This window comes from Natator depressus, chromosome 4, assembly GCF_965152275.1.
Source record: "Natator depressus isolate rNatDep1 chromosome 4, rNatDep2.hap1, whole genome shotgun sequence".
Lineage (NCBI taxonomy): Eukaryota > Metazoa > Chordata > Testudines > Cheloniidae > Natator > Natator depressus.
Genome location: NC_134237.1, coordinates 9,873,183 through 9,889,684, shown reverse-complemented (window position 1 = coordinate 9,889,684; position 16,502 = coordinate 9,873,183). Strand labels below are relative to the sequence as shown.

General features: G+C 42.8%; 1 protein-coding gene across 6 annotated transcripts in view; it reads left to right on the top strand.

Annotated features, from left to right (window-relative positions):
• The window catches only part of INTS10 (integrator complex subunit 10), a 43,271-nt gene that overhangs the window by 26,232 nt on the left and 537 nt on the right, over positions 1–16,502 (top strand). For 3 of the 6 annotated variants that reach the window (XM_074950367.1, XM_074950366.1, XM_074950365.1), the window contains exons 13-17: positions 1,419–1,527; positions 2,167–2,246; positions 2,783–2,945; positions 4,722–4,815; positions 13,917–13,994. In XM_074950367.1, coding sequence (XP_074806468.1) covers positions 1,419–1,527; positions 2,167–2,246; positions 2,783–2,945; positions 4,722–4,815; positions 13,917–13,994 — 524 coding nt within the window. The remainder of the gene's footprint in view (positions 1–1,418; positions 1,528–2,166; positions 2,247–2,782; positions 2,946–4,721; positions 4,816–13,916; positions 13,995–16,502) is intronic. The other 3 variants (XM_074950370.1, XM_074950369.1, XM_074950368.1) reach the window with 1 other exon arrangement.

Here is a 16,502-nt window from a genome sequence, read left to right as displayed (position 1 = left end):
GCCACCTGACACCAGGAGGGCTCTGCATCTCTGCCCATGCCCCCTGAATGCATGACAGAGCTGCCAAATGTGTATCATGTGAAATGCGTTCTGTTTGGCAGCCGTGAATTGGAGTTGGAGTTACTTGTTAAATTAACCTTAATTTTGAATTACCTTCCTTTAACAGTGGGTTTGATAATTGTAATTGCAGCCTTTGTCTAGGGATTCTTACTTTTATTGTTGACATACATGCTTCATCTTAGCTTCACCTTAGTTTTTAGCGCTGATCACATGGAGGTGATTAAGGGTATGCTGGGGTGGAGGGAATATCTGGGTGGTGGTGAAGCGGGTTATTGGAAACATAATCTTACTTTTTGGAATACGATCACAGAAAAGAGTTGCCACCTGACAACTCAGCAGACTTGGAGGATCATATTATTTGGCGTGACCTCTTAATGCAATTTAGCTTTGGAATATGTGTTTTATACCTTATTATTGTTACTACTACAGTAGTGCATAGAGGTCGCAGTTAACATGGGACCCAGGGTGCTATGCGGGGTACAAATTCAGTATTATTCCCTGTCCCAAAAACTGAGGCTTTGTCTACACTGGCACTTTGTCGGCAAAACTTTTGTCGTCTAGGAGTGTTAAAAAAAAACACACACACCCCCGCCCCCAAGTGCCGGTGTGAACAGTGCTTTGTCGGCAGGAGTGCTCTCCTGCCGACAAAGCCGCTGCCGCTCATGGGGAGTGGAAGTTTTGGCAGGAGAGCTCTCTGAAGTGACTTGCCCGAGGTCACATGGCAGGTCAGTGATGAAGCTGAGAATAAAACCCAGGTCACCTGAGTCCCATCCTACGCCCTCTCCACTGGCCCATAGTTCCTCCCCTACAGATAACTTTTTCATTAGAAATCCTTAGGTTTCTTTAAAATTGATTTATCTGATTATATATCCCTCTTGTACACTTTTATTTCTTAATAAATTAGGGTTTACAGCATTTTTGCAGTGCTATCAGATTGCAGTTTTGACTTTTGGGGAATAACTTCTCTAAACAGGGACTGAAAAAGCCTTATTTTTTATTAAAAACTTCCAGAAACAGTGAAAACAATTGGAACTATAAAAGTAAATTTATTTTAAATTACCAATGGACTATTCTTGCACTGTTGAAGTAAACACTGTGAAAGAACTAAGCATCCACTGTTAAAGGGGGTAATTTCATCAATTCATATGACATCTTTTTCCCTTCGTCCAGACAAATTAGATTACTTTGTCCACTAACCCATTATAGATTATAAATTCTATTAGATAGAGATCTTCTGTGTTCCCATTTCTGCTGCCTACTGCAAGAGTTTTAATTCACTGTTCTGTTACTGATAAATCTGGATTTCATTTTAAATTTAGAATCTCAGGATTATTCATCTTTTATATTTTCTCTTGTAGTTGACATGTGAAAAAGTACTTGATCTGATGTGCTACATGGTACTTCCCATACAAGAAGGGGGTAAAACACAAGAGGAGCAGCCTAAAGTGAAGTCTAAATTCAGGAAAGGTATGGGGATTTTTTGGGGTTTTACTTCCAACCAGCTGTCTAGAGATACCTTTGGGGTGGAGGAGGAATTGTGAGATTCCCAGTGATGTAGATTGTAGTAAAATCCTTACGCTCTGCTCTGGAGAATGTTGCAATATGCATATTATATGTCAGTTTCAGTCACTTATATGTGCACTAAGTTTTCAGAGTTTTCCTTATGTTGCATTGTAGCGTGAAAGCTTTGATGTCAATGGGAGAACACTGGTTTCACTCTGACCCAGTATCACCGGACAAACCTGATTACAAAATACTCTAAGCATTTCATCCAGCTTAGTTTTAGGACATACCTATCTATATCCTAAAGAAAACAAACTGTACATTAGTACTGTGGAAAGAGATGGTGTTCCTTATCCTCCTTTGTCTTGTAAACGTCTTGTCGTCAACGTCATTTTACTATGTAGCAGAATACACAATCCGAGCACAAGAAAGGAGAAAAGACGGCGGGCTTTTTAAAATTACTTTACATTTTAATCATTCTGATTGAGGCATGGGATTAGGTAACTGCAGGTTTGTGCCTCCTGTTTCCCATTCTGACTTTTAAATCAAAATGATAGGATTATGTGACGTGCATAATTATGTAATATAATTTCTCTATTACAGGTTCTGATCTAAAACTTTGGCCATGTACCAGTAAAGCTATTATGCCATATTGTCTCCATTTATTGTTGGCTTGTTTTAAGGTAAGTTATTGTCAATGCTCCATATTCTGTGCGCATCTTAAATCTAAATTATGCTGCACTGTTCCTGAAATTATGTGGCAGTGCCCCCTCCTTGTCCACATCTAGTATAGTATCTTGGTAATAGTATCTTTTGTGCTACTCATTTAATTTGGCAGTCAGAATGGATAGAGGTTTTGGCAGCTGGATGGGGGACCACTGCGGCTTTTTGTACCCAGGAAAACATGACATGTTAGTACCAGGGGACAGTTTGTGCACTTTGTATTGGGAGGGAACTAATATCCTCTTTCCTTCTCCTATTTGGCATGGGCAGAAGTGACTAACTTAAGAGGAGAAGTTGAATTCCCCATTTCCCCATGCTAGCAACCCTCAACTACAATTAGCTGCCCTCCCCCTCATCCCAGTATCTTGTTGTGCTTCAGCAATGATTAATAAGTGCGTAGTCTCGGCCACCACTGTTAGTTTTGGACACTGGGTGTAGTAATCTGTTGTGATGTTACTGATTCATACAGTGTGAGTCTTTTTTTCTTTTTTAATAGCTGAGAGCTTTCACAGATAACAGGGATGATATGGCTTTAGGTCATGTGATCGTGTTGCTTCAGCATGAATGGCCAAGGGGGGAGAACTTGTTCCTGAAAGCCATCAACAAAATCTGTCAGCAGGGAAACTTCCAGTATGAGAATTTTTTCAACTATGTTACAAGTATCCTTTTTCCTATTAAAAAACTATCCGTGCAGCAAAAAACAATGCAGAATCCTCTGTCATCTAAAACCATCAATTAGGTTGTAGGGAATAGTCATTTATGAAAATATTTATCTGCCTTCTCAAGAGACCAAATTGTGCATTTATTTATGTGCCATGCAAACCTTTTGTAATCTATGGGAGTGCATGAAGTGTAAATCAGAGTAGAACTGGCTATAAAATGGATGTGTGATTGCTGCTGGTGCTGGAGAATATACATCCCTACATTGCTGTCACTCCTCAGTTTAATAAAATGGCAGTTGCTTGTGCTTTACAAATAAGTCTCTCAGCACTTCCATTACAATCAGGAGTTACGCTGGGCCATTATGCTGGAGTTTTTCAGCTATGCTCCTGGGTGGGAGCAGCAAAGTGAAAATTATCCACGCTTCAGAGATCCAAAATCTTGTCACTTTCACTTTGCAGCTGTTTGCAGATGGTGGGTGATATTTTCAGAATTAGGGGTATGCACATTCATACAAAATATGTCTGATTTATGCATACAAAGGTCAAATGTGTGCGTAAATTAGGTATGTATATGCATATACGGTCAGCTAAGTGTATAACTAGACTGGTATCTAATTGCAATAATTATTAAATGAGATGGGTCTAAGTACAGTTGTGGACCCCTAACTAAAATTTTGTTCTTCTGTGCAGCAACTGTGGGAGATGTTAAGGGAAGAAACGAGGGCAGTGGTTTTCAGCCTGTGTTCTGCGGACCCCAGGGGATCCGCAGACTATGTCTAAGATTTCCAAATGGGTCATCACCCCCATTTGAAATTTTTTAGGGGTCCACAAATAAAAAAAGGTTGAAAACCACTGAATTAGGATATAGGAATTGAGAAGGAAGAAAAGGTAAATCTGAAGAAGAGACACACAAAACAGAGAGAGAATGAGGCGAGGGGGAAAAAGTTAAGACGATGGTTGCAAAAGGGCTAGTATGCACCAATACAACGTGGTGTCACTTGCTCTTCAATCCCAGTCTGACTACATTTACTTTGATGCCATGTTGCACAGAAAAAAGAAAGCTTTTCTGTCTGTCTTGTGCATATGTGGTGATCCTGACTTGTGTGAGTGCACTGTACCTTAAAAATATCTGTGAAATATTTGGAGGCCTTCAGTAACATGGTAAGTGTGTTTAAACCAGTGGTTCTCAACCAAGGGTATGCATATCCCTGGGAGTACGTAGAGGTCTTCTAGGGGGTACACCAACTCATCTATATTTGCCTAGGTTTACAATAGGCAACATAAAAAGCATTAACAAAGTCAGTACAAACTAAAATTTCATACAGCCAATGACTTGTTTATACTGCTCTACATACTATACACTGAAATGTAAGTACAATATTTATATTCCAGTTGATTTTATAATTATATGGTAAAAATGAGCAAGTCAGCAGTTTTTCAGTAATAGTGTGCAGTGACACTTCTGTATTTTTGTCTGATTTTGTAAGCAAGTAGTTTTTAAGTGAGGTGTAACTTGGGGGTAAACAAGACAAATCAGACTCCTGAAAGGGGTAAAGTAGTCTGGAAAGGTTGAGAACCACTGTGTTAAACTACCAATGTTTTATTTGTATATCCAAGAACTGTGTGGTACAGATAACTTTGCCTTATCTCTGGCTGGTCTTTCAGCAGGAATAGTGTTGCTTCAGTCTTCATTTTTTTTGGGTGAGATTGCTTTGTGAAGATCTGTGTGTTATCATTTTTTTCCCCCTATGAAGTCCTGAACCTTTTCTACAGACATTGATATGCTGGAGGAATTTGCCTATTTAAGAACACAAGAAGGAGGGAAGATTCATCTGGAATTGCTGCCAAATCAAGGAATGTTAATCAAGTAAGGGGAAAAAAATATTTGTCGTCTATTTCAAATGATCTGAAATGCATTGTGGTTGTCTTTGATTTATCTGAGCTTATGGCCAGTATGTTTGTGATACAGTATTTCTAATATGTAGGAGGTCAAACAAGGCCATGGATTTGTGTCTCCCCACCAAATTCAGGGCTTTTTGGTGCACTTCAGCTTTAAGCTTGTCTAACTGCATTTTTTGAATTGTGTTGCACTGGAATAACTGGTATTGACTGGCTACTGTATTACTTTTTCATTCTGAAACTTACACCGTAACGGTATTCTTAATTATTTAGGCATTAGGTAGAACATATTAAGAACTATAATTACAATTATTAAGGGGAAGCTCCCTTTTATACAGTTATGAAAGCTCACATGGAGCTATGTATAAATTACAGTCGGAGTAAACTTAATTAAACCTCTGCCTGGAGCCAGTGGGTTTTCATCTCATCTGAGCGTATAAGCTAAGCAGAGTCAGGCTTGCTTATTACAAGGTGCTGCAGGAAATCATTTTGGTAAGTCAGTAGGAAGCAGACTTCCCTTTGAGTCAGACTAGACCAGTGCCCTCAGCAAGGTCTTGGAGGCAAAACTGTCTTTGAAGATCTAGAAAATTGGTCATCAAGAGCCACTGGCATTTTTACAAATGTTGAGGTGTTAAACCTTGTGTCCTGGCCAAGTGCCAATGTTTTTAACAGTATTCTGGCTACTAATATTCCCACTACTTACGGGCTAAGGTTTTCAAAAACAGGAGCTTACAGTTAGATTCTTGAGTCCATATTTAGGTTCTTTAGTTCGTCTGGCCTGACTTTCAAAAGTGGTGTGCATCCATTAGCTCCCATTGAAGTCATTGAAGCTGTGGGTGCTTAGAACTTACAAAAACTCCAGCCACACTCTCTCTGTGTGTGCGCAAATGTGCCCAGCTATTTGATGGCGTCATCATCAGCCAGGTGGAGAACTGACAGCCTGCTGTCAAAATAAGTTAGTGTGCACTCGTCAAGGATATGCGACATAGTCTGAAGTTGACCCAGCTGTATCACAAATCATTATAAAAATCCCATTTAAAGAGATTTTGGTGTTTTAAATACGCACTTAGGAGCCTAACTTTAAGCTTCAGATTTTGAAAACCTTGGCCGTGACATTTTTCACTCCTCTTCCTAAACTATTATGTAATAAGTTGACTATTTAACAGTATATCTGTGGTGCTGATCCTCCTGGTCATGGTTATAAAGCTACTCAAAAGTGATGACCTTTATGATGCTGCCAGTCTGGAGAGCAGTGCCAAGCATGGTACTGTAAGGGAGAGACCATGCTTTACAGATATATAGGGAATTAGAAAATGTAACACTGAAGACCTAGGCTACCTGGGAACTTCCTGGGCATTGCTTCATGTTAATTACAATAGTTTAATACCATTTTGTTGTTCTTTCTGTCCTTTCTTATTGGGTAACCATTATGCTCAGTGTTCTAACTGCACCAGCCAGGAAATAAGAGAAAAGCATTGTCCATTGCAAGAGAGAGAATCTTCCTAGTTGGCCTCCTGTCCAGGTAGTACTTTGCCTCCTGTATCATGGAAGCAAACAGGTACAGATGCCCAATTCCTTTTGCCCCACTAATCCTTCCTCTTTCTGGATCCTGACCACTCCTCACTCTGCTGTGTTTGGGCTGCACCTTTCTTCCAGGAGGCACAGAGGCTACAGAATTTTTCCACATCCCCAGCAGTTCTGTGCCAGATTGTTTGGTACCAGCCAACAGAACAGAACATCAGCTCAGTTCTCCTGTCGTACCCCGGTAGAGCTTGGCAGTATCCAGGCAGTAGTAGGTGGTTTGTATTCATCCCAGCTGTCCCTTCATCTGACTCAGTGGTTTCAAGAAAAGTCTCTATGGACGCTCTGCATCTTTGCTGCTTACCTCACCTGGCAGTAAGGTGACCTCTTCCATATAAGGACATCATCATATTTGTGCTTAAAAAGACTTCTGTGATGTTTTGCAGCAACAGCCCAGACAGATCCCAATGAGCTCTGTCCTCAGTACTGAATGCGCTTATGGGCCCAGCACTGCAATATGGGAGACGTATCCTAAAAGCTACTTTCTTACAAGGTGGCAGTTTTAGTTGGTGTGACTTGGTTAATTGTTTCTTTGCCTTACGTTTAGTTTTCCCTAGATGCTGCAGTCTGGCCTACCCTCAGAATTGGTTCCCAAAGGGAATCCAGGGTTCCACCTTGTCTACCAGCATTTTGCGCAGAACCTTCCACTTCCCTTCTGAGGAAATTATATTCCTCTTGGTCATGGGCTTGCCTGAGCCCGTGGAGCATCTCACAAACTTACCTTGTCTTACAGAAGTCCCGTTAATACTCACTTTAGGCTGATCTTCCTGGGCCCAGCAATCCACAAAGTAAACAAAACCATTTCATTGACTGACAAAAGGCGCAGTCAGCCAGGTCCTGACCAGGCCAGATTTCTTGGGTTAAAATGGGGAGATCCTTCTCCTCTCCCAGCTTCACCCAGAACTGGCCCCCGGAAGAAGCAACCAGGGTGTACTAGGCATTTGCTGCTCCCTGCTGTGCCCTGACTGGCTCCTACGAGCTCCCAGCCACTGGAGAACTGAATATTCATTGGTCCTACCTGCAGCTGATGGTGGGTGGCCTTTCTAGGCAGCTCCTGCAGGACTAAAAGCTGTGCTCTTCCCCCCTTCAAATGACACACTGGGGTGCCCCAATGTGGTGGGGTCTTCAGCAGGGAGCAGCAAATGCCTGGTACACCCTGTCACTCTTCTCCGAGCCCAGGAAAACAGGCCACTATTTGTGTACTTCAAAGGCTGCAACGAGGGCAGTGTAGCTTGGAAGACCTTGCTGGCCGTAAGGATAAAGGATTATAGCTGGTGGGTTTATAATTTAGGCTGGTAAAATTCATATGTTGTTTGTCACATTCCACTCTAGCCCATAGAGATGAGATGGGGTAGGGGTGCTGAGCTGTGTGTCTCTTTCATCTGTGATGCAGCCCCCTGGTGGTTTTTACATACATTCCTTTACCGCTGTCACTAGATTATCTGCAGTGACATCTGACTTCAACCATTCAGTCGAATGGCACTTCAAGCTCCCCTGTAGATAAACCTTCCTTCAGAGTTACACTGTTTTCTATGTCCACTGAGCGTAATGGTGACCTGTTAGGATAGGAGAAAATGAGACTGTATGACAAGGAAAGAATTACTAACTTTAGGCTCCTATTTCCCAAAATCTTGTCCTGAGAATAATACATTATAAATGGCAGTTAATTGCCTATCATGTGGTTTTGTCCCCTTGACTTGAAAGTAGATTTGTTTTTTCTTTACTCCTCAAACATATTTCTGAGTAAAATTTCATTCCTAGTGTAAACTGAAACAGATTTTAGTTATAACTTTATTCAGATTTCTACACTTAACTCTAGAGTTTATCCAAACATTTCCATCTTGATCTTGTGGTTTTTATATTTCACTTACCAAATTTGAAAGAATGAATTACAAGATCCTCAGAGTTTTCCTTTATTGTATTGGCTGTTCTTAATATCTTAATATTCTCAAACTAGCACAAGCCTGGGAAATACTTCTAATTTAATATCAGATAGCAAGAATCAAGTTTCTAAATCTGGAATATGCCTGGAATGTCTCACAATTTAACAGGTTTTTGATTGGGTATATCAGCTGTCATTTGCAATACAAAAACAAAAAAACAAGGTACCTCTTGTTAAGTATCTCACTTCCATGGCAGTACTTCACAGTTTGGTAGAAATACAGGCATGTATTAAGGAGCGTATATGGAAAATCATTACTATTTGTGTTTAAAAAATATTATGTACATGCACAACCGCAGTTGCAGTCTTGTGATGATGTACCTTTAGGCAGTCAGACTGCAAAATTTGGTATGCCCTTTAATGTGTATCACTTGGTGCATTCATTTAGCCCTGATTATGGCTTCCTGTAAGCAGCAGTGAAGTAACAGGCAAAGAGAACCGGTTTCCAGTCCTGCCCTGCACAAAATACTGGATCAGATTTTCAGCAGTGCTCAGCACCCAGCAGCTCCCATTGTCCTGATGTAATTTCTCCCTGTTCTCAATGTCTTCTTAAAAATCTGACCCCAGTTGTGGGTACAGAACACTTTTGAAACTCTGTCCCACTAGTTTAACTAATCTTTGTGAACCAGTTATTTCAGGCCACGGTGGTCTAATTTTGCTGCTACTCAGCCGAAAAGTAACACCCGCCCCGCATTCTCCCTCTCTTCCTTTGAATGACTTGACTGACTTTTTGCATAGCTCTCCATCCCCCTGCATTAGTAAATGATAAATACTGGCCAGAATGTTCACGCTTGCAAGCCTGAAGATAGGTGCCTATGTCCATATTTAGGCACCTAATATTGCGTGGCCTGGTTTTCAAAGGTGCTGAGTAACTTCAGCTCCTAGTAATGCTAAGGCAGGTGGTGGATGCCGGACATTTCTGCAAATCAACCTATTTCCTTAGGTGCCCGGATATGGATTTGGGTGCCATTTTCAGGTACTCAAGTTGGAAAACTTTGACCACTATTTCTAAACCAGATTTCTTAAGTCTGGTCAGGTGGGACATGGAATTTGCTTTTGTTAGCCATCTTGAGATTTGGATTCTCTGCTTGCTGTAGATCACACATGTGCTATGGACATGTGACTTGTCAGAGAGGGTATGAACCATCTTTCAGCTATAACAACCTGTGGTAGCTGGTCGATAGCCCAGATGACCAAGACTTTACAAGAGACTGCCCCACACCCCAGGCCAGAGCATTTTCTCGGTGTGTGAGCCCATATCAAAAGGGAGAAGGTTTAAAAAGGTATATAAGTGGGGGGCAAAATGCCTCATAAAGAAATGACCATTTGCCATTCCATGTGCAATTCACGGGGCTGGCGTTTGGACACTGACATTAGCATCTTGAGCTGCTGTGCCAATCTCTAATACCTTGGTTTTCTATTTTAATTTGGAATGACGAAAGAAAGGTGACCCATGTACAAATTGCAAGATTCTTATGTGTCACATTAATGCTGAAATGTACAGAACTTCACTGTTCACAAGATGGCCACCTGGCTTAGGCTCAGCACGAGTTCCCTTAGGTCAGAGTTCTAAACCGCTGGACCCAGCTGAGATGTGTCTTGCCACCACTACTATGATACTTGGCTGCCTCCTGTGCTCCTGTAATTAATTCCTTTCTGATTGCAGTCAGTGAAAAGCTCTTGGGGACAGTGACATTTCTTTGCAGTGTGTCTCTGGATGGCTTCTGCCCCTCACAATATCCTTTGTCCTGGTGTATATTTTGACTGCCACTGAGGCACAGACTTGCAATGGTGTCCAGGTTGATGTCCCCAGGGCTCATGCCACCTTCACTTGCTCTCCTTCAAGCATCTTTTGGAGGCCCCTCTGCATTATCACTCCCAGGGCATGGAGGTCACTTTCTGCAGCACCTTTATTCTCCTGTCCTTTTCCTGACTGACGGTCTGCCCTTCTCCCAGGAGCACTGAGGCAGGACCAAGAGGTTTGGCTGCATGCAGGGGCGAGGACCATCCTTCCTGGAATGCTCCAGCGTGTTCTGCCTCCTCCCCCTGTGCAGACAACAAACTATGGGCTCCCCATCCTGCTTCCTCTTTATGGACCTTTGTTTATCTGCCCACAGGCTGTTGACCTTAGTGGAGCTTTGTGCCATGTTGCTCCTTATCCACTGGAGCATCTCTTGACATCAAGCCTGGGTATTGTAACTATTGCTTGATACATTGAGTTTTTTGCTCAGCACTATTCTGGAGACTTTTGACTCCTTCCCATGTCTTTCAGGTGGCAAAGCAAACCAGTAACTTCAAATATTGTTGTGTGGTCATGCTGTGTGTCTTTGACATGCATGCCTGGAGTCTGGAAATAAACTGGCTGAACTGTCAGATGTGCTCACAGATGTAACTATAAGTTCTCAGTTCCTGAGAAGGGCTCTTCAAAGCCCTATTCTATAATTCTTCTAACTCAGCTACATAGCTAGCACAAAAAGTCTCAAAAGAGTCCAAGTCAAGATGCCATTGCAGGCACTGAGACTGTCGGCATCTCTCTGGAGGGTGTAGATCTGACAGGAGAGATTGTGTAGCTCCCATTCCACTGCACCAAAGTGTGCAAATTAAAACTGTGTCTGATGCCATTCTGCACCAAGACCTCTGCATCCTTGTTGCTTCAATGCACCCAACAAGTGATGCATGACAGAATCCTCATTACGCAAGCCATTGCTTCAACCAAAGTGTTGAGCTTAGTCTCGGTTTTGTTTTGTTTTTTTAAAAAGGGCTTTGTTCTCTGTAGCTATGCAGTTGGATCTGGCCACCTCTCTGACTCGTTGATTGCCACATTAGGTTCTGATTCCCCAGCCCTGCTGTCCTGAGTTTGCAGCCTTCAAGTTGATTGCACAGAAGGCTTCTCTTACAAAGTTGCACCTTGTTTGGCTAACAGTTATCTAAGTTTACTCGCAGGATTAAGTTACTTTTTCAAACTGGTACATACAGATATATCACTTTCTACACGCTCCCTTCAGCAAGTCTTGGAGTTTAACAAGAACCTGAAGCTCCTCTTTCTGAGTGCAAGTTTCTGTAATGTTGGCCTTCTGGCCTCCAAATGGCACAAGCTGATGTGCTCGATTATCATAATCCTCTCCTTGCTGAGACACATCCACACAAGCTGTAAGGAGAGAAGATGTGTGGAGTTCCCATGTAGCCAGATTGCCTAAAGCCTGACTTCTGGAGAGGATGAAGGGCTTGGGCATTGGGAAAGGGCATACTTTTTGGAGAGAGAATGCTCTTTGGTGGTGTAGCTAAGTTCCTCCTCAAGAACTTAAGCGCCTTAGACAGAAGAATAGCTAACTCAGTCGTCGTCAACACTCCAACTCTGGAACCAGCCTTGCTCATGTCCTAGACTGAAAATGCCAATGCATTTGGCTGAAAAATGGCGAATAGCAAAGGAAGCATCACAGGAATTCATCTGAAGTTGATCGCAGTCTAGTAAGTCTCTGCCATCTGTGACGGACACGATTTTGTGTGTCACTGTGTTTTACATAAGCAAGCAGGGAGGAACAAGATGTTTCTTTATTCAGAAGCCTTGTAAGTGGGGGGTTGGACAGTGCCCACAAGTCATTGCTAGCTTCCTTACAGGAAAGGAAATATACTGTTGCCAACAGGTTTGACCAGCTTGTAGGAGTCCCTCTGCTGGAAGTAATGGATCAGCCAATAGGATTGTGGATCCCTCGATAATCTTGCTATGACATTTCAGTTGCATGAGGAAGGGCATATATACAGCCTTAGTGAGCAGTACTCTTCTTGATGGTTCCAAGCTCATAGCACTGCAAAGGTGCTTGCACCCTAAAAGCATGGCCCTACAGAGGAACTGTATCCCACCAGAGTAACTGATAAGTCACCTCTTGTTAAGTTCAGGAGGGACTCTGTGCATTTCTTGTCTTGCATTGAAGTCCAGTGCGTAATGGAATATTCATTAACTAAGCTGCTGAAAGGTCCCGGTGAGACACTTAATACCTGTGAGTTCATTACAGGTAGGTAGGGCACTTTTCCCAGGGGTGGTGACGACTTTAGCCCACCAGAGTGAGTGAACTTTGGGGCCATTGTGCCTGATGCAGTTGTTCAAAGAGCAGGCGATGCTAGCGTTCTGCATTCCTCGCAGAGCTGGTGACAGCTTTCTGTCTGAGCCAATCCACCAGCCTGCCATGGCTTACCCCAGCAAAACCCTTCTCCACAAACTCTGCCAAACCTCCCTAGACTTTTACCTGGAGAATGCCAAAACCAGCTACTTTTAGTTTACATCGATTCAGTATGTACTGGGAAAGAACTGTCTCTTTGATTACATCTCATTGCTACAGCCTGGCAGGTCTACTGGTGTTCTCCTGCAGGCCACAAGCTCTGCTATGTGTCCATTCAAGAGATGTGCAAAGCAGCCCCATGGTGCTTTCGGCACATTTTCTGAGCAACATTGCTTCCATTCAGCCTCAGGCCAAAGGGGATTTTGCTTCTCCACAAGTTTATAGAAACGCTGCCTGACATCACGGTCCCCAAAACACTCTTTTCTGTGATTGTCTCCCTTCTTGCATGCTGTTTTCTTTGAGGCAGTATCTTCTCTCTTCATATACCAGGATAAGGTTTGTGTCATTCTTGCTATTAAAGGTATGCAGCGCACAGTTTATTGCTATTTTGGTTGCACTGTTTTTTTCTTGAGAGTCATCTTTGCAGCTTTTTTAGTCTCTAAGAATGGGGATTTGCTTTGTTCGGTATCTCTTGTTGGTCTCTGCAGATATACACCTCAGCAGATTACTGCTCCCTGGTGGCTCAACATTCACTTACTTGGCATTGCTGATATATACATTTAAAGAATGTCCATCTATTATGGAGTAATTTTGCCTCCTGCCCAAAAGGAATAGATTACTGGCCCAGCCAAAATTCCTCACTGGGGAGGGAGGAGGGCCCAAAGCTGTCTCTTGTATGTCCTACCACATAGAACATTGAGCTAAGGGAGCTCCTGTCATGGCCATGTGAACAAGCAAATACCTACAAGTAGTAATTTGCTGAGATGTGTATCTGCAGAGAAGAGAGATTACAGGTAAGTAATAATTACACGTGCTCAGTTCTCCATTGCATAAAGGTAAATTGTCTTTTGATACTCCCCATTGTACTGCTTAAAAACAGAGCGGAAATCTGGATCAACAGCATGTCACCCTTCTTGCTACAGCATCCTCTCTTTTCCCATTCAACTTTCCAAAATGGTCTCCTGCTGCTCTTCACTAAAATCAGTGTTATGGGTGCTGAGGAAAACATCCTGGAAAGCACTGCTGTACGTTGGATTGTATTTCCACCCACTTGTGGCATGATAAGCCCTGGAATGGTCCATTGTGGGTGTGCTAGAGTGATGGGTAGAGGCGGCTATGGCCTTCCCACCTCCCGTTACTTTAGCTGGTCAGTTGGTCGCACTGTGATCTCCCTCCAGTTCTCTTCTGTATCTCTTTCTGGAGAGTTGTTTTGCAGCACAGGGGAGTCAGTGTGGTTTTTTGAATGCTGCTGTTTGCTGTTTTTTAAAGGACTTCTAGCCCTCCCATGGGGTTACTGCAGCAGGAGTTCAATCCTGTACTACAGCCCAGCATACAGACTGCTGACAGGTACCAAGCGGAAAAACCCTGCTCATAGTGTGCTGTGTTTTGTCAACATATTTTTACTGCCCATGGTTTTCAAATCTTTGTTATTCAGTACTTTTATTCATGTTTTTTGTTTTGTTTTTCATTTGTGCCTACTTTCTTTGGGAAACCATGTTGTACTAGTTGTAACATTTATTTTTTTCCATAAGTTGCCAAATGTGTATATGTTCTTCAATTTATTAATCACTGTCGAGTTCAAACAGAAATACAGGGATTCGGATCAGATGATACAGAAGTCCAGTCAACTTATTAAAATGCTTCTCAAGACTTTTATTACTACCCCATTGGATCTACTTGTAATAACTTTTCCTCAACCAAATTGGTTGCAGTTGAGAATTTTCTGCAATGTGTACTTTGCTGTTAAGTCAGAAACACTGGCTTCTGCCACGTGCTGCTAGTAATAGTCAGTATTATGAGTTTTGTATTGATATTTTGTGTTCCTGATGGCTGATTGACACTGAAAACTTACACTGGCATAGCTACATCTCTGGGGGGGTGTGAAAAATCCACACTCCTAAGAGATGTAGTGAAGTTGACCTAATGCCTGGTGTAGACAGCACTAGTCAGTGGAAGAATTCTTCTGCTGACCTAGCTACTGCCTTGGAGAGGTGAATTAACTACAGCAATAGGAGAACCCCTCTCATCCCTGTAGTGAGCGTCTACACTGAACCGCTACAGAGGTGCACCTGTACTGCTGTGGTGTTTTAAGTGTAGACATAGCCTAAGGGCTTGTCTTCACGTAAAGTGCTACAGTGGCACAATTGCACCACTTTGGTGAAGACACTTCTTCCGTCGGCGTAGTTAATCCACCTGTCTGAGAGGTGGTAGCTATGTCGATGGGAAAAACTCTCCCATTGACATAGCACTGTCTAGATGGGGCAGTATAATTGTGTTGCTCAGGAGTATGGATTCTTCACACCACTGAGCGATGTAATTATACCGAGATAGGTCTGTAGTGTAGATCTGGCCTTGGATAGGAGCTGTGTGTGCAGCCCACCGCTGTTATCAATGCTTGTGAGAAACTGAGGCAGTGAGAATGGAAAGCAGGATTGTCTCATAAGCTGAATGTACAGAGTTCTATTTTCAGCACCGCTTGTTAGCATTTTAGTGCCTGGCTCCCATTAGCATTAAAAGTCATAACAAGATATCCATCTTAAAATCATTCTCCACTATGTTAAGGGTTGATGTCTGGATATTAGTTCCCTTTTAACTTGAGTGCTAGCAGAGCCATTTGTTATTTCTGTGTAAAGTATTAAAATAGACTTGCTATTTAATTTAATTGCCGGGGAAGTTTTCTCTTTGCTTTGAGAGGGAGCGATTTGTTGATACAAATATTCAGTGTAGGAGATAAAATACTTAAATAGCTGGTTTTGGTTTAGGACAGTGCTTCATTGGGGGGTTTAATTTCTGGATCGTTCCTTTCAGCTGATCCCTCCTCCAGCTCTGGGTATGTATGGGTTGTTGCCTCTTTCCATCCTCGTTTTAATTGGATTTGCTCCTAGTTCCTCCCTACTCCCTGAACTTCAGCAATTCACTGACTCTCCCACCAGGACTCTCCCCCGGAGCCCATTTGTGCTGAGGCATTTGCTAAACAGCAACTCCCTCCTCCTCCCTGAGCAGGGACTAATGATAGAAGGTCAGGGACTCTATATCCAGTCCTGGACCACTGCCAAAAAACCCAACCCACTGCCACACTAAAAGCCCAGTGAGAGTGAAGCTTGGAATCCCAGTGTTCACATGTTACAGAATGCTGCTCTGACAGCAGCAGTTCAGGACAGTGGGCTCTGAAATTGTGTGAATGGAAATGGGTGTTGAGGGGCAAAAACAGACCTTAGAATGGCAGTCTGATTAACAGCTGATATCACATGACCTGCTCTGGCTAGAACCACTTTGGTTGCAGCCGTACCAGAACCATTGTGCTTTTTCCAAGTACAAGTTTTGGACTTTGTGATCAAAAGAAACCTTTGATCTTTGCCTGGAAGCTGACAGACAACTCCAGCCAGAGCTGCTGACCTCAGTCTGATACTAGACATAAGGCACTCACTGCCTCTTGGGTTAGTGTAAGTGTCTGATCAGCTCCCCCAGGCTTGTATGTGCGCTTCTGCACCCACCCTCAGAGCTTCCCAACTAGCAGCAGTGAAGTGAAACAGACAAGAACCTAGCAAGCTTCATGCTGCTGTTCTTGATAAACCCATGGCAGGTCCAATTCCCCCCTGCTGCTGGGGTGGGAACTCAAACTTTTGTTAGTCTCTTTTGTACTTTGTCACTGCAACTGCAGTGACGGTGATTAGAATGGGGAAGTGTTGTTGGTAGCGATTTCCTTCCTAGTGCAGGACAAGCACTGCTGGGGGGGAGGGCGGCGGTTGCCGCATGGAATAGTGAGTGGACATTCCTGCTAGCTAAAACCAGTGACACTTGATGATTTAAGCATTAGACTAAAGGCATTTAAAGATCCCGAAACTGTTTTTAAAA